Source organism: Panthera tigris, chromosome D3 (genome assembly GCF_018350195.1).
Source record: "Panthera tigris isolate Pti1 chromosome D3, P.tigris_Pti1_mat1.1, whole genome shotgun sequence".
In the NCBI taxonomy this organism is placed as follows: domain Eukaryota; kingdom Metazoa; phylum Chordata; class Mammalia; order Carnivora; family Felidae; genus Panthera; species Panthera tigris.
Window position 1 is genome coordinate 46,686,645 of NC_056671.1, and position 25,248 is coordinate 46,711,892.

At 36.8% G+C, this 25,248-nt stretch overlaps 1 protein-coding gene and 1 long non-coding RNA gene across 6 annotated transcripts in view; one reads left to right on the forward strand and one right to left on the reverse strand.

Moving 5' to 3' along the window:
• Window positions 1–25,248, reverse strand: part of OSBPL1A (oxysterol binding protein like 1A) — a 242,774-nt gene that overhangs the window by 148,964 nt on the left and 68,562 nt on the right. For all 3 annotated transcript variants that reach the window (XM_007075995.2, XM_042963240.1, XM_042963241.1), the window contains 6 exons: window positions 16,852–16,913; window positions 16,705–16,749; window positions 15,384–15,457; window positions 15,202–15,265; window positions 5,136–5,234; window positions 3,844–3,966 (listed from right to left, as the gene is read on the reverse strand). In XM_007075995.2, coding sequence (XP_007076057.2) covers window positions 3,844–3,966; window positions 5,136–5,234; window positions 15,202–15,265; window positions 15,384–15,457; window positions 16,705–16,749; window positions 16,852–16,913 — 467 coding nt within the window. The remainder of the gene's footprint in view (window positions 1–3,843; window positions 3,967–5,135; window positions 5,235–15,201; window positions 15,266–15,383; window positions 15,458–16,704; window positions 16,750–16,851; window positions 16,914–25,248) is intronic.
• Window positions 1–25,248, forward strand: part of LOC122232821 — a 54,154-nt gene that overhangs the window by 16,475 nt on the left and 12,431 nt on the right. The window contains exons 2-3 of one of the 3 annotated variants that reach the window (XR_006210233.1): window positions 878–970; window positions 19,801–20,095. This is a non-coding gene — a long non-coding RNA (uncharacterized LOC122232821). Of the gene's footprint in view, window positions 1–877; window positions 971–1,511; window positions 1,995–19,800; window positions 20,096–25,248 lie in introns of those variants that run through there. The other 2 variants (XR_006210235.1, XR_006210234.1) reach the window with 2 other exon arrangements.

The window sequence follows — 25,248 nt, forward strand, 5'->3', positions numbered from 1 at the left end:
GTTAACTTCTAGGACATTCACCTTATGTCATGCACTCTTTTTAGGTTTAAATTTTTTCCTTTTAATTCTACATAAACGGGATCCCACTATGAGCAGTGACCTAGTACCTGAAGTATGACAGTATTTTGAATCCAAGTTACCTGGGCACAGAACTCAAGAACAGGATTGTGTCCACAGCCAGAGCCCAGGGCACAGGAGGCACCCACGTGAGCAGCTGGGCGCATTCGCAACACAGGCCTCCTGCTCCCACTTCTGCCCACCCAGATCCTGGCTGCTGGTTTTGCGTAAATTGATGCTAAAGCACTTTATTATCTCTGGCTTAGAAAAACAGCTCAAAAATGTATATCAAGGGCTAGGGAGGACTGAATAGGATAGGGGAGAGGTCATTAATTCCAGCCTATTTGCTAGAGATGATCCACATTTCGTTAAGAACAGAAGCAGACCACCTCTACTCAAGGAATTAAAAGGGACAAACTACTGATATATACAATATAGGTGAGTGAAAGAGGACAGGTACCCGTGAGCACATACAGTGTGATTCCAATTGCATGAAATTCTAGAACAGGCAAAACTGATACCACCTAAAATGACAGAAAGATCAGTGGTTGCCTGAGATGCAGATGAAGGGCACTGCCTGGGAAGGGGCCCCAAGGAACTTCCTGAGGTGATAAAAATGTCCTCTCTCTCTCCCCCTCCCTCCCTCCCCCTGTCTCTTGGTGGTTACAAAAGATATGTATATACATTTGTCAAAACATGTATATACGTGTCTTCACACTGAAGACATAAAATGAATTTTATTATATGAAAATTATACCTTGATAACATTAAACTTTTTAAGTAGTATATTGTAGAACCTCAATGACATTCCTCTTTGCAGAAAACAGCCAGGAATGTGAGTCGTGTGCCCCAGTGCTCATCTCCGCTCATCTCGGAGGCTTCCTACCTCCAGCCCAATCCATCTCCCCTCTATGTAAGTCCATCCAGAGTACATTCATTCTTTGTACCTGCTCCGTCATCTGCTTAGTGTTATCTCACAACAGATATTTACACAAAATTTAAAAAATTAAATCAAAAGATATAGAGAAAAAGGCAATTCTCTCTCACATACCTATCAGTCTATAGTCCCCGTTTTCCCCCTTTACCAGCCTCAAAGCAACCACCACTATTAATTTCTCAACTTGCCAGGGATGACCTAAGTCTACACAAATGTGTATATGTGTGTATATCCCTTTTTTTTCTCCCAATGTATAAAAGATACATCTTTTTATACCTTGCCCTTTTCACTTAACCATAAGTCTTAGATCAATATATATAAATCTGTCTCGTTCTTGTATAGAAAGTACCAGTCTTTATCAGCTCTGTGTTGATGTACATTCATCTTCCTGCATATTCACTTTAATTAGGCATCATTTATTCTTAAATCAGCAAAGTGTACCACTTTCTCACTTGATTAAATTTTAGCCTCCTCTGCTCATTACTCCTTGTAACACTGAGTTATCTTACATCCTCAGATCCTACGGAACTGAGATATCATCAACATAGGAGACCCCTGCTTTGCTTGTGCCACCCCAAATCTGAGAGCCTATCCCTGTTCTACACTTTCTACAATGATGGAAACATTCTATACTGTCCAAAGTGGTAGCCACATGTGACTACTAAGCACTTGAATTGGGTGGAGTTAAAATGAGGAGTTGAAATTTTAAAGTATGAAGAGCCACATGTGTCTCGTAGCTATCGTACTGCACAGTACATTTCTACACCAATACGGTGTTTGAATCTGTCTTCCCATTGTTAGATTTGAAATATTTTCAAAGTTTTCATTAAGGCAACAACCATGAAGCCTGTATTTCTGTGATTTATCTTATACTTTTCTCCCTGGAGACCTAACCTCAAGGCAGTGATAGAGAAAAGAAACTGTTTTCAATTTTTGGAGGCCCTCATTTTGGGTGGAGATAAACTGAGACCAAAAGAACATGTAACATGGTCACTTTTTCAAGGTGGACATTTTTTCCCCATAACTTCTTGTCCAAAACCATGTTGAGGAAATAAGGTTAGTTTTATGTCAATTCAGATAGTTTTAGAGTATTCTAGTCCTACCGTTCCCAATTTTCTTTAGAAGTTTATAAACATCTAGGATAGATCTCATTTCACAAATAGGTCCCATAATATCCTTACAACTTAAGAATCCAATGATCAAAGGCATTCTGGAGCCAGTCTTACAATTCAACATACTTCACAGCTCATTTCAGATTTTAACCTGTTTTTGGACCAAACTTCAGCAGTTGAGACAGAGTTAAGTCAAGCTTCACAGAATTGGCATTCAAATTCCATTGGACAGAGACATGTTTATAACCTGCACAACCTCAGAGTGCTTACCACTTGCTGTAACTCTCACAAACTTTGGGTGCTATAAAATCTAGAAGGCAAAAAAACTTCATGGTTTTAAAGTTAACATAAGAGCACGATATTCTAGTGAGTAAAAAATAGTTGAAGTTGTAACATGAAAATTTGAAAACTATGCCAAAGAAGAAACACTTTTTCAAGGAAAAAATTTTTTAATGATATGCAAGTTAGTATGCTTTTATTTACCTGTAGCTTCCATTAAAAAGGTCTTAAAATTACCATAATCCTAGGAAAGATACTGGTATGCTTTGTAGGTCCTTCTGGGTTTTATCATTTACCTTATATTGAGGATAAATAGGAAAGGATTTCTTTTCACTTCAGGAATAAGGACTAAAAGTTAAAATATTTAGCACAGTTTTGTTTTTCATTTGTTTGACACAATTCTGGCCATAGATATTTAAACCTTCTTTCTTTACTCAAACAGTCTTAATGTTATTTAGATGCTCTGGTAGATGTTATTTTTGCAAATTTCATGGATCTGAAAATTATGTTTATGGTTGCCACACTATACATTAGGCTTTAAAAAACCGAAGTAGCACTGGTAAAGCAAATGTCAATAAATTCTGGGGAATGTCTTCAACAGAACATGGAAGAGCTCAAACTTCTTAATGTTCCATCATAAAATTAGAAATTGAAAAAGCCCAAATCTCTTTCCTAAGTTTATAGGTCCTTAAGTCAATAAAACTCCTTAGGTACGAGCAAACTTCATTAAAGTTGTTGATTTAGAAACATTCAAATCCTGCAACGATTTTTTTTTAAAAAGATTAAAGTTAGTAAGCAAACTGCTATGTTCTGACATAATGACTTGGATTGAAACTCCATCATCCTTTCATAGTATAATTCTTCCAAACCCAATTCCCATTTAAAAGGCACAGCCAGAAAACTGATGCCCAGAAAAAAAAAATAGTTATTTCATTTCAATTACATATGCTGCTATTTCTCTATGGATAATACATTGACGTCACCTCACATGAAGGCCTCTCCATTCATTACTGATGCTTTACCTTACTTTTCATCAATGAAGTTACAGATTACAAGTGGTTTTAAATCCAACTACCAGTCAGGAAAAGTATCACTATAGTTGCATTATTTAAACTCTGAAATATGCAGTGAAATCATAAAGGGCAGCAAGTCAAGCATGCTCCCCCTACTGGCAGCAGTTTTCAAATAAACCGACAATCTGATTACAGCAATGTGAAAATTTTAATAAAAAAAAAGATAACATAGAAGCACAGCCCTCTATATTTAGAGTATTATCTACAGAGACATTTGATAGTACCATCATAACAGACAACATAAATGGCAATAAAATGTTACCTGACAAACAGCAGTGCTATCTCCATTGTCCTCAGATAGCTTAATTTCAAAACTTCACATTTGACAAGAAAGTTCTTGGTGACAGAGTTAGCTCTAAAAGTCAGGTTAGGTTTTTCTATATACCTCTAAGGATTCCTTCAAGTCTACAGCGGAAGTTGCATCTTCCTCTTCATCATCAGTCAGTTGGTCCTGGGAACAGTAGTGAGTGCTGTACGCAGAATGATCTTCTATTGCTTCCAGCCAGTCCTGAAATAATCCAAGAATTGAAATAAAAGTGAAATGCATTTTTACTCAAAAGAGATAATATGACAATGATATAGAAAGCCTAAATTTACATGGAGAAAACAGCCTAAAACACACACACACACACACACACACACACACACACACACACACAAAACCAACAACAAAATGATGACATTTAAAAAATATCATCTATAAGTTTATATATTCAATGAAATTAATACATTATAAAAGCTGAATAATGGGTGGACATTTTTTCACTTAAAAATTAAAGATTCTCAACACTGTCGGATATGTTATTATATTACAAACTAATATATCCAGAAATAAAATTTTACTAACTTGCAGTTGAGTTATAAGCACAAGAAACTCAGATCACTGTAAGAGCCAACAACTGCCTGGATGCTTTAACTTTCAAATCTTTTTTTAAAAATCAGTGATTTCACAAAAAGAATATTTGCCCTAAAAATACCTTTGTTACTTCCTTGTTTCTCATAGCATTACTCAGGGTCATATTTTACCATTTTATGATATGTTGGGACAGTCAGGCTTTAGTTGTTTAGGGTTCTTTGCAGGCGCAGGTTAACCACTTTGGAAATGGGCTCTTTTAACCCCTTATGTAGTTTACAAAAAAACACAACAGGTCTGCGAATACTCCTTTGATCTGAAGGAATATGGAATCTCTATTAAGTAACTGCACTATGAATTTCTGTCACATCAATCCCAATTTTCTTGCTTGCTGCTGCTGTTCAATTTACCACAAAGGAAGGCTGAGCCTACACAGTAATAAATCAGAACGCCTAAGCTGAAGCCAGGTTTTGTCATTTGTAAGCTCTGTGACCTTGGGAAATGACTTCAATCTATGGTCTTCAGTTTCCGCACCTATAAATTAAGGAGCAGACTACATCATTTAGGGTCTTTTTCCAAAACCAGTAAGGGTCCCTTACATTCGCAAAATCCAAACAATAAAGGAAATTATGAACAGAAGATACCTGCAGGGACATGTTGATAAAGAAATTAATTCATAACCCAAATTTCAAGATTCATCTTAATTGCCCCCATTAAAAAGGTACAGTCAAAAAGATTTTAGATGTTAATAGTGAACCTGTCTTATATTCTTTATGCTTTTAAATGCTAAGTTTTATGAAATATAAGTGAATCCATAAAATTACCTCTCTTGACTGTTGAAGGCTATTCTTAGGAACCCTGAAGCCATGAATAGTGTCATCAAAGCATTTAATAAAGAAGAGGCAGCTATCAGTGGATTTTACCTTGGATATAAAGAAGTCAGTAAGACAACATCATTCATGCACATAAAATAGAACCTTAAAATTATCTAAATTATCTATCATCTATCTATATGTAACAGTATTAAAATGACTTAATTATACACCACTGAAAATTTAAAATACCAACTGGAAAAACTGGGTAAAAAATGAATACATTGGCTGGGGCGCCTGGGTGGCGCAGTCGGTTGAGCGTCCGACTTCAGCCAGGTCACGATCTCGCGGTCCGTGAGTTCGAGCCCCGCGTCAGGCTCTGGGCTGATGGCTCGGAGCCTGGAGCCTGTTTCCGATTCTGTGTCTCCCTCTCTCTCTGCCCCTCCCCCGTTCATGCTCTGTCTGTCTCTCTGTCCCAAAAATAAATAAAAAACGTTGAAAAAAAAATTAAAAAAAAAAAATGAATACATTGGGAATATCACACACATTGTAGCTTAGCTTTGTCTGAAAATATCTGGCTTTCATATTCTTACTCAAAGTAAATACTAACAGTCTATTAGGTATGTAGTTTTTTAGTTCTATCCTTTGTATTTAATAACTTAGCATGCACTTGGGCTGTAAAATCTTCTAAATACCACAGCTCCAATTTCTTACTCATATCACTCTCCTGAACCTTTTGCCTGAGCGGAGTGTAGAAAATGTTTGAACTGTGTGTAAAGGAACTAGTACACATAAGATTCGTAAAGAAGGAAGAAAGGGAGAGAGGATAAAAAATAATTATGTCTTTAAGAATGGAAAAAGACAGACTTCTGCTACAAGACCCTATAAGAGGACCACACTCCTGGCAGGAAACAAATATAAAAGGCAACTGCCTAAAGGAACTGGAGAGTGAACAAAAGTTGACAGACTCTGATGGGGCATGCACATGCTCTCGGAGGAAAGGAAATAAGGAACTATGCAAGTAAGTTCCCATCCCCAAGATTTTTCAACTGGGACATAAAGTCCATAAGGTGGCACAAAACTACCATGGGCACAGGTGGAAAAACCCACAGCCTTCCTGTCTTTGAGAATTAATAAAGGAAACCAGGGAGCCAGAAATACTAAAGAGAGTGAGGGAATCCTCAAAGGGAAAAAGAGAAGGCATCCCCAAACTCTGTCTTTTCACACATCTAATTGATGCTGAGAAAAGATTCAAAGCAGTCACTTAAATCCAACCTCTGTGAATGCAGACCAGAGCTGCCAGCCAAGAAACAAGAGTTTACAATCTAAACCCAGCCAAGAAAATAACCTGCTAAAACAATAGAAATAACATTTAACAGAGGAAAACAACAGAAGCCAGAATCCCCAGAACTTAACATTCATAATATTAAGGATACAACACAAAATTACCTGATATGTGAAGAAGAAAGTGGAACACATTCTCAAAAGAAGTCTAATTAAAAGGCAAAATTTTCAGAATGGTTAACAGCGACCCACACATATGCTATATATACAAGATAGAAAATAAAGATCTATAGGTTAATAAGGAAATGGATAGAAAAAGAGATACTGTGCAAACAGTCAGCATATGAAGGCCTGAGTGGTTATATTAATATTGGGCAAAAGTAAATATATCCCAGGAGATAAAGAAGACCACCATGTAATAATAAAAGGATCAATTAGTCAAGAAGACAACATGAATGCCATGTGAGCAATAACTGAGAAATGAACAGTTCCACAAGCACAGCTGGAGATTCTGGTATCCCTCGGAGATTCTGGTATCCCTCCTCTCATCAATTGATACAATTAGCCAAAAATCAACAAAAACATAGATCTGAAAAACACCATCAACCACCATGACTGAATATTTATGACTCTACACCCAACCATAGCAAAACAGACATCATTTTCAAGTACATTTACTCAGATAATCCATACATAGAGCCATCAAACAAGTCTCAATACATTTGATAAGACAGAAATCATAGAAGATACATTCACTGAGCAAAATGGAATTATAAATCAGAAACAAAAAAAAAACCATAAAAACCCCAATTACTTGGAAATCAAATAACACACTTCTAGACATTCATTGGTTCAAAGAAAACAGAAATTAGAAAATATTTTGAACTAGATTATAATGAAAATATACCAAAATTAGCAGTAGGAAACTAAAACAGTTGCAAAGGTGAGGGGATAGCTTTAAATGGCTGTATTAACAAAGAAGATAAGCCTTAATAATCTAAGCTTTGACCTTGAGAAACTATTTAAAAAAGCAAATGAAACCCAAAGCACAGAGAAAACTTTTAAAAATAACAAAAAGCAATAGAAAACAGAAGAACAATGGGAAAATTCAAGAAAATCAAGGACTAGTTCTCTGAAAAAAATCAATAAAATTGATAAACTGCTAGCCAAATTAATCCAGGGAGGAAAAAAAAGACATAAATTACTAATATAAAAAAACAAAAGAGGGCACCACACTACCTATCATACAAACATTAAAAACACAATAAGAGAATATCACTAACAATAACTTTGATAATCTAAGAAAATAAACACAATTTTTTAAAGGCAGAAATTACAAACACCAACCCAAGAAGAAATGGAAAATTTGAAACAGCCCTTTAGCAACTGAAGAAATCTGAAATTACAATCCTTCCCATTAAAAAACAAAAACAAACAAAAATACAACCAAAAAAACCCCTTCTAGCCCATGAATTGTATCAGCATCTAGGAAAGAAATAAACCTAATCCTACAAAAATTCTTCCAAAAAACTGAAAAGGAATATTTTCTAATTCATTATATGAGACCTATTATTTCTCATATTAGATCTGTATTTCTGATTCCAACACCACACAAAAATAGCACAAGAAAATATAAATCAAAATCTACCAGGAACACAGGAGCAAAAATCTTTAACAAAATATTAGCAAATAATTTATGAAAATGATTATATATCATAACCAACTGAAATTTATCCCAGCAATAGAAGACTGGTTTATTAAATATGAAAAGCATTTAATAAAATTCAACAGATTCTCATGATAAGGGCTCTCAGTAAACTAGGAAATGAAAATAACTTCCTAAAGCAGATTAAGGGCATCTATGAAATTTACAGCTAATAACTCCATAATGAAAGGCTCAAAGCTTTGTACCTAATAAACAAGAATGCTGGCTCTCACCAATTCTATTTAAAATTGTAACAGAGGTCCTATCCAGTACAATAAAGGATAAGAAAGGGCATACAGATTGTAAAGAAATGTAACCATCCTTATTTGCAGATGACATGACTGTGCATGTAGGAGACCCTGAGGAATGTGTAAAAAAGCTACCCAAACTATTAAAACAAATTTATATATAATAGCAAAAAATAGAAAATGAAAATTTGAAGTCTATCATAATAGCTTCAATAAACACTTAAGAATAAATTTAATAAACAATTATAAAACATTGTAAAAGGAAACCAAATCAGATTTCAATAGAGAACAGATGCAATGTTCATAGCTTGGAGGTCTTGATATTGCTTAAATAGTCCTCTCCAAGAAAATCTGTAGCAATCCCAATCGAAACGACCATTCCCCAATAGTGAAAATTGATTAAAGACCTACAACTTACTGAAAAGCATTTATTCAAGAAAAATCTACTGAATCTCTCAGTAAGAACAGTGAATGGTGATGGAGTTTTAGCCTGAATATGCTCCATTCCCCCTTGCTCCTAACTCTATGGTAAAACTGAACCATGATGGGGCAAGCTTTAAACACTGGGGCTGACTTTACTTAGAGGGCCTTGAAAATCCCAAGCCTAGGGATTTGTCAAAAACAACAGCAATCTTGGTGGCAAACAATCAGGAAAAGCCAACATCACAGTACATGAGGTCTAAATATATTGGGCCAAGCAACAAACTGGCAATGAGCCAGATACTTAAAAAGCTCTCAGAAAAATGTTCAAAAACTAAATTGTATTTAAAGAATTAAAAGAAAGTATAATGACAATAACTCGTCAAATAGAAAATATCAATAAAAAGATGCAAGTTATGGAAAAGAACCAAATGGAAATTCTGGAATTGAAAATCACAAGAACTGAAATGAAAAATTCCCTCAACAGATAATCTGAGATGTAAGGGGGACCCAAAAAAAAAAAAAAAAAAAATCACTGTAGGGCATTATCACACGTACCAATAGACAATTAGAGTCACAGAAGGAGAGAAAAAAGCTGAAAAAAGTATTTGAAAAAATAATGGTTGAAAATTTCCCAAATTCAATGAAAACATTATACATTCAAGAAACTCAATAAACTCCAGTAGGATAAATCCAGAGAGATCTATCCTTAGACACATCTTAGTCAAACTGTCAACAGCTCAAACCAGAAAATACTAAAGTACTCAGAAAAGAGACTCATCAAATTCAGGGGGAAGCACAGTAAAATTAACAGCTGACTTTGCATCAAAAACAATGGAGGACAGGGACACCTGGGTGGTTAAGCATCCAACTTTGACTCAGGTCATGATCTTACGGGTTCGGTTCATGGATTTGAGCCCCACACTGGGCTCTGTGCTGACCGCTCAGAGCCTGGAGAGCCTGCTTCAGATTCTCTCCTTCCCGCTCTCTCTTCCCCTCCCCCGCTTGCACCCTATGTCTCTCTCTCTCTCACAAAAATAAATAAATAAACATAAAAAAAAAAAAAAAAAAACCTGGGGCATCTGGGTGGCTCAGTCAGTTAAGCATCCGATTTCGACTCAGGTCATGATCTCTCATGGTTCGTTAGTTCAAGCTCCACATCGGGCTCTGTGCTGACAGCTCAAAGCCTGGAGAGCCTGCTTCAGATTCTGTGTCTCTGTCTTTCTCTCTCTGCCCCTCCCCTGCTCACGCTCTTTGTCTCTCAAAAATAAACATTGAAAAAAAATTAAAACAAAAACCAATGGAGGACAGAGGTAAGGGGATGACATATTCAAAGTGCTGAAAGAAAATTTCTCTGTCTTGTGTAACTACTGTTCTAAAATGAAGGCAAAAAAACCTGAGACAATTCATTAGGTATACCTAACAAAAAAGAATAAAATCAGAAAAAGTTACTTAGGCTGAAAGAAAGAGACACCAAATAAGAAAAAAGAAAAAAAAAAAAACCTGGTGAAATTGCATAGGTAATTCTAAAATAGAGTATTTAGTTTCTCTTTTCTCATATAATTTAAAGCAATTTACACAATTGTAAAATTGTATGGTTGGGCTTGAAACATACTAATGTATGATATAGGACACTAATAGCACAGAGGATAAAGGAAGGAATGGAGCTACAGTGGAGCAAGGAAATGACTTCTAAAAATAACCCATACATCCACTGAAAAAAATAAACACAACTAGAAGTGATAAAAATATGAGTTAGAGTAAGACTCTATATATTTTTTCTCCTCTATTTTAAAAAACACAAGAGATTAACATAAATCCCCACAAAAACTGATACATTAATGCTCACAGCACCATTATTCTTAAGACCCAAAAAGTGAAAACAACCCAGATGTTCCTTAATTGATGAATGGATAAATATGGTCTATCCATACAATGGAATATTATTTGGCCACAAAAGGACTGCAGTAATGATACATGCTATAATATGGATGAACCTTGAAAACATTACACTAAGCAAAAGAGTCCAGAAACAAAAGACCACATATTCTATGATCCCATTTATATGAAATGACTAGAATAGGCAAATTTATAGAGACAGGTATTAATGGCTACCTAGGGAACTCAGAGGAGGTGGTACTGACAGGCACTCAGATATGATTACTAATGGATATGAAGTGTTTTTTTTGTGGAATTAGGGAAATGTTCTAAACCTGACTGGTTATGGATGCACAAGTCTATGACCATACAAAACATTACTGAACCATTTTAAGTAGGTGAACCTTATACAATGTGAATTATAGTGCAATAAAAATATTTTAAAACAAAGAAACAGACATAAAATTGTATAAAGCAATAGATGTAACACTATATTGTTGTTTTTAAACATACAGAGTCATGATATATATAACAATAACACAAAGGAAGCGGGTAGGAAGTGCAACTATATTAAAGTTCTCAGATTTTATGAAATAAAGTATGAATTGTGATAGATTAAGATGTATGTTATAATAGCTAGAGCAACCACTAAGAAATAACTTTAAAATACAGTAAAATATAAACAAAAGGAAATGATACATGAGAAGTATCTCCCTTATGTAGAAGAGGAAGAACAAAGAACGACAAAATGGCAGCAGAAATCCAACCATGTCAACAACATTAAGTATAAATTAAACATTTTTTTTTTTTTAAAGATTTTATTAAGTAATCCCTACACCTAATGTGGGGCTTGAACTTACAACCCCGAGATCAAGAGTTATACACTCAGGGTGCCTGGGTGGCTCAGTTGGTTAAGCATTGAACTCTTGGTTTCGGCTCAGGTCGTGATCTCATGGTTGTGGGATTGAGCCCTGAGTCGGGATCTGTGCTGGCAGTATGGAGCCTGCTTGGGATATTCTCTCTCTCTCTCTCTGCCTCTGCCTCACTCATGCTCGCTCGTGCTCTCTCCCCCTCTCTCAATAAGTAACTAAAAAAAAAAAAAGTCATACGCTCAACCAACTGAGCCAGCCAGGTGTCTGTCCTTCATTAAACATTCCTATCACAAGGCAGAGTTTGTCAAATTGGATAAAAATACCCGATACAACTCTATGTTCTCTATAAGTAAGTTTCAAACACATAGATAAGCTGAAAATAAAAAGATGGAAAAAGATCTACCATGCAAATGGTATTCGAAAGCTGGAGTAACCACACTGATTGTCATGGACTGAACTGTGTCCTCCCCAAATTCATATGAAGATCCCACCCTCAATATGATTATATTTGTAGATAGGGCTTTAAAGAGGAAATTAAGATTAAATGAGGTCAGGGGCGCCTGAGTGGCTCAGTTGGTTGAGCGTCCTACTTCGGCTCAGGTCATGATCTCGCAGTTCATGAGTTCAAGCCCCATGTGGGGCTCTGCGCTGACAGCTCGGAACCTGGAGCCTGCTTCCCTCTCTCTGCCCCTTTCCCGCTCATGCTCTGTCTCTCAAAAAATGAATAAACGTTAAAAAAAATTCTTTTTAATAAAAAAAAAAAAAAGATTAAATGAGGTCACAAGAGTGGGGCCCTAATTCAGTAAGACTGGATTCCTTAATAAGAGGAAGAGAAACCAGGGAGACCTGCACACAAAAAGCCATGGCAGGATTGTCAGGCAGCTGGCTGCAATCAAGGGGAAAGGCCTCAGGAGAAAACTATCCCTAAACATCAGCGCTAAAACTATAAAACTCTTAAGAAAACATAGGAGTAAAGCTTCATGGGACTGGACTTGGCAATGATTCCTTGAACATGATACCCACAAGCACAAGTGACAAAAAGAAAAAAAAATAAATTTGACTATATCAAAATTAAAAACTTCTATGCATCAAAGGACATTATCAAGAGAGTGTAAAGGCAATCCATAGAATGGGAGAAAATATCTACAATCATATACTGGTAAGGGGTTAATACCTAGAATATGCCAAGAACCCTTACAACTCAACACCAACAAAAAAACCAAACAGCCCAATTAAAAAATGAGCCAAGGACTTAGATAGACATTTCTCCAAAGACAATAACCAATGCCCACTAAGCATATGAAAAGATGCTCAACATCACTAGTCATCAGAGAAATGCAAATCAAACTGCAATTAGATACCACCTCACATTCATTAGGATGGCCCATATTTAAAAAAAAAAAAAAAGGAAAATAAGTGCTGGTGAGGATGTGGAAAAAGTGAAATTGGAGCCTCCCCCCCCCGCCCCCATTACTGCTGGTGTGAATATACAACGGGGCAGCTGCTTTGGAAAACAGCATGAAAATCCCTCAAAAAAATCAAAAATAGAACTACCACATCATTGAACAATTCCACTATTAAGTCTATATCCAAAAGAACTGAAAGCAGTATCTTGAAGAGATATTTGCATATCCGTGTTCATTGCAGTATTATTCACAAAAGCCAAGAGGTGAAAGCAATCCAAATGTAAACTGAGGAATAAACGCATAAAGAAATGTGGCATATACATTATTCAGCCTTCAAAAAAAATTCCGGGCACATGCTACAGCATGGATGAATCTTGGGGATATCAGATGAAATGACATAAGGCAAATACTCTAAGATTCCACTTAGAGGTATCTAAAGTGGTCACACTCATAGAGACAAAAAGTACAAGAGTGGTTGCCAGGGGCTAGGGGTAGAGGAAATAGGCCGTTGCTTAATGGGTATAGCTGCAGTTTTGCAAGATGAAAAAATTCTAGAGATCTGTTGCACAACAAAGTGACTACAGTTCAAGCTACTGCACACTTAAAAATGGTTAAAATAGTAAATTTTGTTATGTGCTTTTTTACTATAATTAAAAATTTTCAAAAAGGAAAAAAATTCTGATACATACTGTAACATGAATGAATCTTGAGGACATTATGCTAAGTGAAATAAGCCAGTCACGAAAGGACAAATATTGTCTGATTCTACTTAACTTAGCTGAGGTACCTGGCAAGGTCAAATTCATAGAGAGAGAAAGTAGAATGGTGGCTGGCAGGGGCTGGGAATAGAAAGGAAAGGAATAAGTGATTAATGGGTACAGAGTTTTAGTATGGGAAGATAAAGAGAGTTCTGGAGATAGATGGTGCTGATGGCTGCAATATAATACAGATGTATTTAATGGCCCTGAACTGCACACTGAAGAAAAATTAAGAAACTGATAGTTGCAAACACTTATATTAGAAAAAAGATTTCAAATCAATACTCTAAGCTTCTACCTTAAGAAACTATAAAGTAGGGTGCCTAGGTAGCTCAGTTGGTCAAGCATCTGACTCTTGATTTTGGTTCAGGTCATGACCTCACAGTTCTTGAGCTCGAGCCCTGCACCAGGCTCCGTGCTGACAGTGTGAAGCCTGCTTGGGATTCTCTCTCTCCCTCTCTCTCTTCCCCTTTCCCGCTCATGTGCGTGCATACTTGCTCTCTCCCTCCCTCTCAAATAAACTTAAAAAAAGAAAAAAAACTACAAAGCAAACAGAGTCTGCTTTACAGCAGTCACACAGTGAATGCTCATTAGCTTGTGTTGATATGGGCCTCATAAAGATAAGCTTTAAGCAGACATTTTACAGAAGAAACAAAAGTTATACAACAAGGAGAGGCATAACACAGCAAGAGCTAATGGATTCCACAGAAGTTAAAGAGCAAGAAATTTTAAAAGGGCAGGGGGAGCACTTATTTGCGAGATAAAAGGCTCAACTAAGGAAAAAGCTTGGTAGTAAGTAGATGAGTCTATAGGGGGAACAGAAGACAATGGCCAAGATTGCACTGAAAGAAAAAACAAAAGATTACACACACCAGATTAGAGAGAGGTTCCCTGGCCCTCTGGTCTAATGTGAAGGGAGGAAGGGGTGTGAGGACAATTAAGGGCTGGCTGTGTAATCAGGCTGTACTGCTGGGGAATGTGACAAGTGATTGCCACGACATATTGACAACCCTCAAGGATTTCAAGTAGGAAAGAAGAAAGCATGTCTAGGCTCCAGTCTTAGACTAATACCTAAGAGGAGAAACTCACTTTTTCTCCTGGTTGGTAAAGTATAACAGTGAACACAGAGGACCTAAGAATCCTAATTTTGACACAGGCTTTAAATTTTAACACCAGAAAAACTTCCCTTATCTCGATTTGCCCATGTATAAGTACACATATACATGTACACACACATGCATATATGTGTGTGAATATACACACATACACACACACAAAACATGACAGGCTCTTTATGTTTTCAGACCACTGCTATCTCATCCCACAATATGTGAAATAAACAAGGGTCCATTATTTTTTTTTAAAGAGATTCCACGGTTTTACTTGTTCTCAAATAAAAATACACACAAGTCCCCCCTACCCCAAGATTTGACAAGGCAGCTTTATAAAAATAACACTTGCAACACTGACTTCACAGTGTGGGCAAAAGATGCATGTGTCATCCTACCGTGCATACTGCTTGAGTTAAGTGTTTGCATCCCTGGCGATAAATATTATGGACTGCATCAGGCCTTCAAAATAAATGTTACAATTATTAGAAATATAAATAAATATTAAAGAGATAAGTGAAAACTTTTAATCTTTCAAAATTTAGAGAATAAATTTACTAAGTATCAGGATAATACTTACTGTTTCCTATACCACGAAAGGACTCCATGTTCTAATACCACCCAGAATAATCTCCAGCCAAAAAATCTTGAACTCTAAGGGAAAAAATGGCAAGGATTTTCCAAGCTGATAGATCTAGATTCAAATACCTGACTGATAAAAATTAAGTTATGATAATTCTATTGTAGTCTTTCATGTAGATAGTACTGATGAATATTAAAAAATAATCAAACATGGGGGCACCTGGGTCGGCTCAGTTGGTTAAGTGTCCGACTTCAGCTCAGGTCAGGATCTCACAGCTCATGGGTTCAGGCTCTGCATCGGGCTCTGTGCTGAGAGCTCAGAGCCAGAGCCTGCTTCGGATTCTGTGTCTCCCTCTCTCTCTCAAAAATAAACATTATAAAAAAAAAATGATCAAACATGAACTAAGGTAACTAGGTGCAGTAATGAAAACATACCACTACAGGGGGACAAGAAGAGAAGAAATGGCATACTGATAAGATCAATAATGAACACAGTTTATAGTTCTGACAATATTGTCCAAGGATAATTATAGGACAATTTTCAATTGTGGACTTCAAAGACAAAGTCTAAGAATTCTAATTTTATACAACATAAACATACTTGTGCATAAATAAAGGGAGTGCTTGCAAATGCAAAAGAAAACACATGCTCTAAGACAGTTAATTCTAGAAAATAAATGAACTCCAAAATGCAAAGAAATTTTTAGAACCAGAAAGATTTTGTATGTGTGTTCTGTGACAACTCAAACATTAAATTCCTATCAAGTCCTCTCTGTTTCAACATTCATAACAAAAACACTGCAATTCTATGATTAAACACTGTTCTGCATAAACTTGGTCACTTAAAAGTGTTCTTAGACCATCAACAAAAAGAGCAGCAATTGCTATAACAAGTGGAACCCTAACAAAAGCCAATACCACACACACACACACACACACACACACACACACACACACACACACACACACACACAAAATGGTTTACATTGCAAGATCCAAGAATGCTTAAATCATTTTTTCTTCTGAAATAATTTTTGGGGCACCTGGGTGGCTCAGTTGGTTAAGGGTCCTAACTCTTGATTTTAGCTCAGGTCATGATCTTACGATTTGTGAAATGAAGCCCCTCATCGGGCTGTGGGCTAACAGCATGAAGCCTGCTTGGGATTCTTTCTCCCCACATCTCTCTCCAGCCCCCACCCCCATGCAAGCATGGGCTCCCCACTCTCTCTCTCAAACATTAAAAAAAGTTTTTTTATTAAATAAAAATGGGGCACCTGAGAATTCTTTCCAGTTCTAGAAATAAGATCATCTCAGCCTACCTTCCAAAGAGGGCCTTCATATCGTTTCAGTGCTTTGTAGATGACCTATTGAAAATATGTTTTCATTAAAAATGCCATCTATGTATTTCAGGAATTCAAAATCTTTTTCTAAAAATGATCATATGCATGTAGTCTATTACTACGTACCTTATTACCAATAAGAATGTGTTTCATTTCAGCACCCTGGGCAAGGTCAAGGGGTTTCTGATCTGTGTAAAACACAAGGAAACAAACCATCAAGAGCTTAATTGTATATAACATGGATACTGCCATTACAGCATGAATATTCTTTCACTATTCCAACAACCACACCTCTCTCTTCTCCCCCCACATTACCCACCTGAAGTTGCCATCTCAACTCTTTCTGGCTTCCATTTTGGTAGCTAACTACTAAGCCAGCAAGATTAGCCTCAGAACACTCTGTACAGGTTCTGTGATCCTTCAAGCCTTCTTATACTTTAAATCACTGAATTGGTTTCTCATGGCTACTAAAACAAAGTACCACAAACTTAATTGCTTCAAACAATACAGATTAATTCTTTTATAGTTTGGGAGATCAGAAATCCAAAATCAGTCTCACTAGGCCAAACTCAAGGTGTAGACATGACTGCATTCCTTCTGGAGGCTCTAGGGGAGAATCCATTGCCTTGCCCCTTTTCTGGTTTCTAAATTTTGTGTTTATTTTTGAGAGAGAGAGAGAGAGAGAGAGAGAGAGAGAGAGAGGGAGGGAGGGGGAGAGGTGAGGTGTGTGGGGGGGGGAAGGGACAAGAGAGAGGGAGACAAAGAATCTGAAGCAGGTTCTAGGCTCTGAGCTGTCAGCACAGAGACTGATGCAGGGCTCCAACTCAAACCGTGAGATCATGACCTGAGCTGAAGTCACTTAACCAACTGAGCCACCCAGGCACCCCTTTTCTGGTTTCTAGAAGCCACCTATATCCCTTGATTTGTGGTCCTCCCATCTTAATTAAAAGAATTTTTTTTATTTTTTTTATTTTTGAGAGAGACAGAGCATGAGCAGGGAAGGGGCAAAAAGAGAGGACTACACAGAATCCAAAGGCTGAGCTGTCAGCACAGAGCCCAACACAGGGCTCAAACTGTGGTCCTCCTCTCTTTAAAGGGCATCACTCCAACCTCTGATTCCATTTTTACGTTTTCTTTCTCAATGTTCAGATTCTCCTTCCTCCTGCCTGTAAGGACAACTGTGATTACACAGCCCCCCATGATAATTCAGGATTATCTATCTCAAGATACTTAACTAATCACATCTTTAGGGGGCTGTCATTCAGCCTACCACAGCCACTCTTAAGCTGCTTCACCAGAGAACAGGTAGCAGAGAGAGATCATAAGCAAAGAGTGTGATGGTCCACAGTTGAGGACAAAAGAAAAAGTGATAATGGAGAATGAAACCAGCAAGGCATTATAGTAACTTTTGCAACCTTATTCATGCAAGCACCCTATGTTTTGCCAAACAACAAAAACAGAATTTGTTAAAAGTTACTTATTGAGCTTTGAAGTGAACAGGATGCTGTATGAAATAAGGTCGCTTAAAAAAAAAAAAACAAAACCCAAAAACCAGTCATGTTATAACTTGGGAGTAGAAAATGGCCCTTTCAAAGTAACATACCTAACCAGAACTCTGTTTATGCAGTGAGATAATATATTCTATCAAATAACCTTTTTATAAGTACCAAACACCTGGCATGTGTTGGGCAGTTTTTTGTATGAATTTCTCCTAATAAGGGTCTATTATGCACCAATTAATATTTTAGGCACTGGGGATTCAGCAGTGAACATGACAGAAAACATGGGAGGGGGGCAGGGAAGGCACAGAAAAAGGGAAATAGTAAATTAACAACAATTACATGCCAGATAAACTATGCTATGCTGATACTTTATAAGTGAATGATGTGATGGAGAATGACTAGGATAGCACTTTAGACTGGAGACTGGGCAACTGATCAGGGTAGGCCTTTGTGAGGAAAAGGTATTTAAATTGAAAGGAATGATCTAGGCTTGGGAAAATATAGGGAAAGGCATTCCAGTAGATGGAACAGCTAATGCAAAGGCCCTGAGGTAGAAAAAATTTAGTGGGCAAGAGAGGTAGAAAGTCAGAGAGGCAAAGAAGCGTATTACGCCAGGGCTTTGTAGGTCAGACCTTTCTGAGTCAGTACAAGGGGTATGGGTTATTATAAATATGATGAAAAGTCACTGAAGGGTTTTAAGAAAAACAGTACACTATCCAACCTACGTTTAAAACTCTATCAAAGTGTTAAAAAAATATTTAAAAGTATAACTGGGGAAATGCAAACTTTGGCTCCTTGATATTTTTTTTAACAACTATGTTGAGATATAATTTACATACCATATAATTCACCCATTTCAAGTGTACAATTCAGTGGTTTTCAGTATATTCAGAGCTGTGCAACCATCATGTGGTTACAGGTTTTTTTTTTTATACCGAAAAATTTTTTTAAGATTTTATTTTTAAGTAATCTTTATACCCAACGTGGAGCTCAGACTTACAACCCTGAGACCAAGTGTCACATACTCTACTGATTGAACCAGCTAAGAGCCCATACACTGAAATATTTATACACAAAAATAACGTAACTGGACAGTGGCCATTATTGAGACATGTCTGTCCTGGAGACAGAGAGATGGAGAGAGTGGGAGGGAGGGAGACATCAATTAATTCTATTATTCTATTTTTTAAGGCTTGATAATTTCCATAATAAAAACATTGTTTTTAAAGATCACCATGGCTACAGTGTGGAAAATGCCTTGTGAATGTGGGCAAGAGAAAAGTAGAGATAATATGTACAAAGCAATATCAATAGTCCAGGTGAAAGATAATGGTGGTTTGGACCGCAGAGTTAGTAGCAGAAAATGTGGAGAAAAATTCACAGGTTTCAGCTTCTAGAGGTAGATTTATAGGACTAATGGGTAAAACTTGGATTATATATTATTGCCTTAGTGGGGAAAAAATTTTTTAAAGTGTTAACTGAGAAATTAATAACCAGTTTAGGTTTTCTAGCTAGCATATAGGAAGAGGTCTTAAAAAAGGTCTGCCAACTGTTATTTTTATTCTATCTACAGGGCACTTTTGAGAAATTATTCCTTTAGGTGAAGAGGAGGAGAACAATGTGATTTCTTTCATGGAATTCTGCCCTAACACCAAAAATAAATTCTGAACTCCTGCCAACTAACTGAAATCCCAGCACCAAGCCTTCATTTCTAGATTCAGTGCCTAAAGTGCCTGGCAGACAGTAAGAATCAAATAAAATGCTTTCTGAACTGAATGAAATAGCCTCCCTACCTGGAGAAGCATCATAACCAGACACTTCAAAATCTCTTATCAAGCACAACAAAATAAAGTAAAAAACAGAAATGATCCAATATTTACATTTGTATATGATATACATTTGTCCCTTAATGAAAACACTAAATATCAACATTCCTCAAAGGAATTTACACAGAATGTAATTTCAATAACATACCAATGGTATTTTTACTAGGAACCTAAAAAAAAATTATTTTGAATGCCATCTTGGAGAATAAACAGATACGAATGTCAAAGAAAATCCTCAAAAGGGAAACCTTACCAGATATTAAAACATTACAAAAACAATCATTAAAAATGAGTTACTTGTGGGGCGGCTAGGTTGGTTAATCATCCAACTCTTGATTTTGGCTCAGGTAATGATCTCATGGTTCGTGGGTCTGAGCTTCATGTCAGGCTCTGCGCTGGCAGCTCTGAGCCTGCTTGGGATTCTCTGTCTCCCTCTCTCTCTGCTCCCTCCTGCTCGCACTCTCGCAGAAACATTAAAAAAAAAAAACTATTGGAAAAAGAGATACTTGCAAAAAAAGAAGCAGATGAAGCAATGAAAGAAAATAGCAAACAGATTCTTAAAATGTAGGAGAAAGGTATAAAAAACAGAAAGGAAAGATTGCTTGATGAAGGATGTAAATAAAGGTAAGTGGTCAGCAATTTGAGAGCCTCACATCCTAACACTCTCACATAGCGTTTCCTATTCAAAACCCAGCAAGCACACCAACAAATGGGGCTGGGCCTCTGGCTACTTTCCTGACCTTTCCCCTCTCCCCAACTTGCCCTGCTCTAGGCACCCGGAAAGCTTTCTTCTTCAAATATGCAAAGCACTCTCCTCTCCAATCCCAGAGCTTTTACAGTTGCTTCCTTTGCTTTTCAATACTCTTCTACCAGATTTCCTCAGGGCTCGCTCCTGACTCACTGCAGCTCTGTGCTCAAGGAGGTCTTCCCTTACACCCTTTCCAAAACAACAGCCCCCTACCCCATGCCATCACTCTCTATCCCCTTCATCCTGTTTATTTTTCTGCACCTCACTGCTTGACATTATATGTGTATTTACACCTTATCTGTCTCCTCCCACTAGGATATAAGCTCCCAAAGTGTGGAAACTGTCAGGTGTTGTTCACTGTTGGATCTCCAACATCTACAAATAGTTCTTGGCACAGAGTAGAGGCTCAGCATTTTTGCTTAATGAATGAATGTGATTACAGATTAGCTAGCAGAAAACAGACTCAACTATTTACTAAATCTCTAAGGCTAGAAGTGTTCAAAGAAACCAAAGAAGAGGATCAATAAATTTGAATAAAAATGGAAAACATCTTAAAAAAAAAAACTGGGAAAATTTAGTCTTAGAAAATATAGAGATAGATAATCATCCATATTGTGGAGTTGTGGGTGGTAAGCTGTCTGAGCACTGCCCCTTCCACACCCCAAGGGGAAGGCCCTAGCAGCCATGTTTGTACCATAATGCCCCGCCCCCAGAGTTCCAGCTGACTGTATCAGAGGCAGATGTCTAACACAGCGGGTGCCATCAAATTATCTCCCACTGGAATTTAAAGCTGAGCTTAGGAGATCCTTGTCTACCGAACAGAGTTCAGCACTGCCATCTTCTAGCATGCATGCTGGAAAATGGATCTGCTAAGAGGCAGAAATGAGACCAAGCAATGAGAAGGATACACACACAATGAGTGGCAATCTTCTTGGTTCCTAACAGCTTCCTGGTTCCTGATTCCATCCCTTCTGTTGCCTGCTTTTCAATACCATGAGACACTTCTGTATTCTGATAATAATGTATGAACTTTCTTTTATTTACACTCTTGAGTTGGTATTAAACTTTATTTTTATTTTTTTAAATCTTTGAGAGTGAGCATGTGTGAGTGGGGGAAGGACAGAAAGAGAGACAGAAAGAATCCCAAGAAGGCGCTGAATTGTCAGCGCAGAGTCCAGATGTAGGGCTCAATCCCATGAGACATGAGATTAGGACCTGAGCCAAAATCAAGAACTGGATGCTAAACCAACTGAGCCACCCAGGCGCCACTATTTTAAACTTAAAAAAAAAAAAAAAAAAAAAAAAAAAAAGTCTAGTCTACCAGAGAATAACAGCTAAAAGGTAAATCTTTGTGGATTTTTGGGTCATAGGTGATTACACTTTGTTGGTGCCTTCATCTTCCTCATTTCGAACATAAACAAGCATTAGTTCTGCAGTTAAAAAAAACTGTTCTAATGTAGGTACTGAAAATAAATTAGAAAGTTATATAATATGCGAAAGAAACAGAGGTTGTATTTTAGTCATTTATGTTTTTCCTATTTTTAAAACTTTCTATAATGCAGACATTATCACCCTTATGACTTAAATACTTTTTCAGAAGGCTCCATCTTGACTTTTATCAAGGACACTTTAACACTTGGTTACTAATAAAACAACAGGATAAAAGTACATTTAAACACCAACAATTAAATTTTTCATGTTTACAGGGATATTGCCTCAGTTTAGACTGATATTTGCATGGGACTGTTAATTCTAGTTACATTGGAATGCTTTTTGAATCTAAATTTTCAAGGAAGAATCATTATAAACCACCACATAGAAAAACTATTCAAGTCTTTGGGAAGTTGGTAGAGACAGTAGGAATGGTACCGTTAATATCAATTTGTTTTTTTCTTATTCTTTTAGCACTTTTTAGAATTATTCTGCTTAATTCCCAGCAAGGAAAATAACTTTGGTTTGTAACTAGTAATTAGCAGATAAAATTTAAATTCTGTACTGTAGTTGTTCCCATTGCTCTGTAGTTCATAGAGCCTATTAGGGAAGTCCTTTCCATATATCTGTACCTACCGTCCATTACTTTTAAAAGCTGATCTGTCAAAAAAAGCCTGAAAAGACCACAAATACATGGAGGTTAAACAACATGCTACTAAACAATGAATGGGTAAAACAGGAAATCAAAGCAATTAAAAATACTTGGAAAAAAATGAAAATGAAAACACAATGGTCCAAAACCTTGGGGATGAAGCAAAAGTGGTCCTAAGAGGGAAGTATATAACAATACAGGCCTACCTCAAATAGACAACCTAACCTTACACCTAAAGGAGAAAAAAAACAAATTAAGCCAAAGTCAGCAGAAGGAAGGAAATATTACAGATTAGAGCTGAAATAAATGATAGAGATTTTTAAAAAATTTTTAATGTTTTATTTTTTGAGAGACAGAGTGTGTGAGCAGAGGAGGGACAGAGAGAGGGAGACACAGAATCCAAAGCAGGCTCTGGGCTCTGAGCTGTCATCACAAAGCCTGAAGTGGGGCTTGAACCCACAAATGCAAGATCATGACCTGAACCAAAGTCGGACACTCAACCGACTGAGCCACACAGGCACCCCTAGGAATTAAAAAAAAGAAAAAAAAGAAAAGAAATTTAAAAAAAAAAAGAAAAAAAGAATGAAATCAGAGCTGGTTCTCTGAAAATAAATTAATAAACATCTAGCCAGACTTATCAAAAAGAAAAGAGAAAGGACCCAAATAAACAAACACAAATGAAAGAGGAGAACTACAACAACACAGAAATACAAACAGTTACAACAGAATATTCTGAAGAACTATAGGCCAACAAATGGAACAACCTAGAAGAAATGGATAAATGCCTAAAAATATATAAATTACCAAAACTGAAACAGTAAGATACAGAAAACTTGAACAGACTGATTACCAGCAAAGAAATTCAATCAGTAATCAAAAACCTCCCAAGAAACAAAAGTCCAGGACCAGACAGCCTCACAGGCAAATTCTATCAAACCCTTAAAGAGGAGTTACTACATATTCTTCTCAAACTATTCCAAAAAGTAGAAAAGGAAGGAAAATTTCCAAATTCATTCTACAAGGCCAGCATTACCCTGATACCACAACCAGATAAAGACACCACTAAAAGAGAACTATGAGCCAATATCCCTGATGGACATAGATGCAAAAATGCTCAGTAAAATACTCGCAAAGCAAATCCAATAATACTTTTAAAAAAATCATTCATGGGGTACCTGGGTGGCTCAGTTGGTTAAGTGTCTGACTCCAACTCAGGTCATGAACTCAGTTTGTGAGTTCAAGCCCCGCTCTAGGCTCTATTCTGACAACTCAGAGCCTGGAGCCTGCTTCCAATTCTGTGTCTCCCTCTCTCTCTGCCCCTCTCCTGCTCACACTCTGTCTCTGTCTCTCTCTCTCTCTCAAAAATAAACATTAAAAAAATAATTTTAAAAAATCATTCACCATCAAGTGAGATTTACTCCCGGGATGCAAGGGTGGTTCAATATTCACAAATCAATCAACATGATAAATCACATTAATAATACATGTAAAGAACCATATGATCCTCTCAATAGACGCAAAAAGAGCATTTGACAAAGTACAGCATCCATTCATGATAAAAACCTTCAACAAAGTAGGTTTAGAGGGAACATACCTCAACATAAGAAAGGCTGTATATGAAAACCCACAGCTCACACCATCCTAAATGGGGAAAAACTGAGAGGTTCCCCTCTAAGGTCAGGAACAAGACAAGGATATCTATCCACTCTCATCACTTTTATTCACATAGTCCAGAAAGTCCCAGTCACACTATTTAGACAACAAAAGGAAATAAGAGGCATCCAAATCACGAAGGAAGAAGTAAAACTTTCGCTATTTGCAGATGACATGATACTATATATAGAAAACCCTAAAGACTCTACCAAAAAACTATCAGAACTGATACACAAATTCAGTAAAGTCACAGGATACAAAATAAATGTACAGAAATTTGATACATTTCTATACACCAATAATGAAGCAGAAGAAAGAGAAATTAAGCAATCAATCCCATTTACAATTTCACCAAAAGCAGTAAATACCTAGCAATAAACCTAACTAAAGAGGTGAAAGACCTGTACTCTAAAAACTACAAAATGCTGATGAAAGAAACTGAAGAAGACACCAAGAAACCAGAAAATATTCCATGCTCATGAACTGGAAGAACAAATATCATTAAAATGTCTATACTACCCAAAGCAATCTATATATTTAACACAATCCTTATCAAAATACCAACAGCATTTTTCACAAAGCTAGACCAAGTAATCCTAAAATCTGATGGAACCACAAAAGACCTCATATGGCCAAAGTGACCTTGAAAATGAAAAGGCTGGAAGCATCACAATTCTGGACTTCAAGTTACAAAGCTGTAGTGATCAAAAC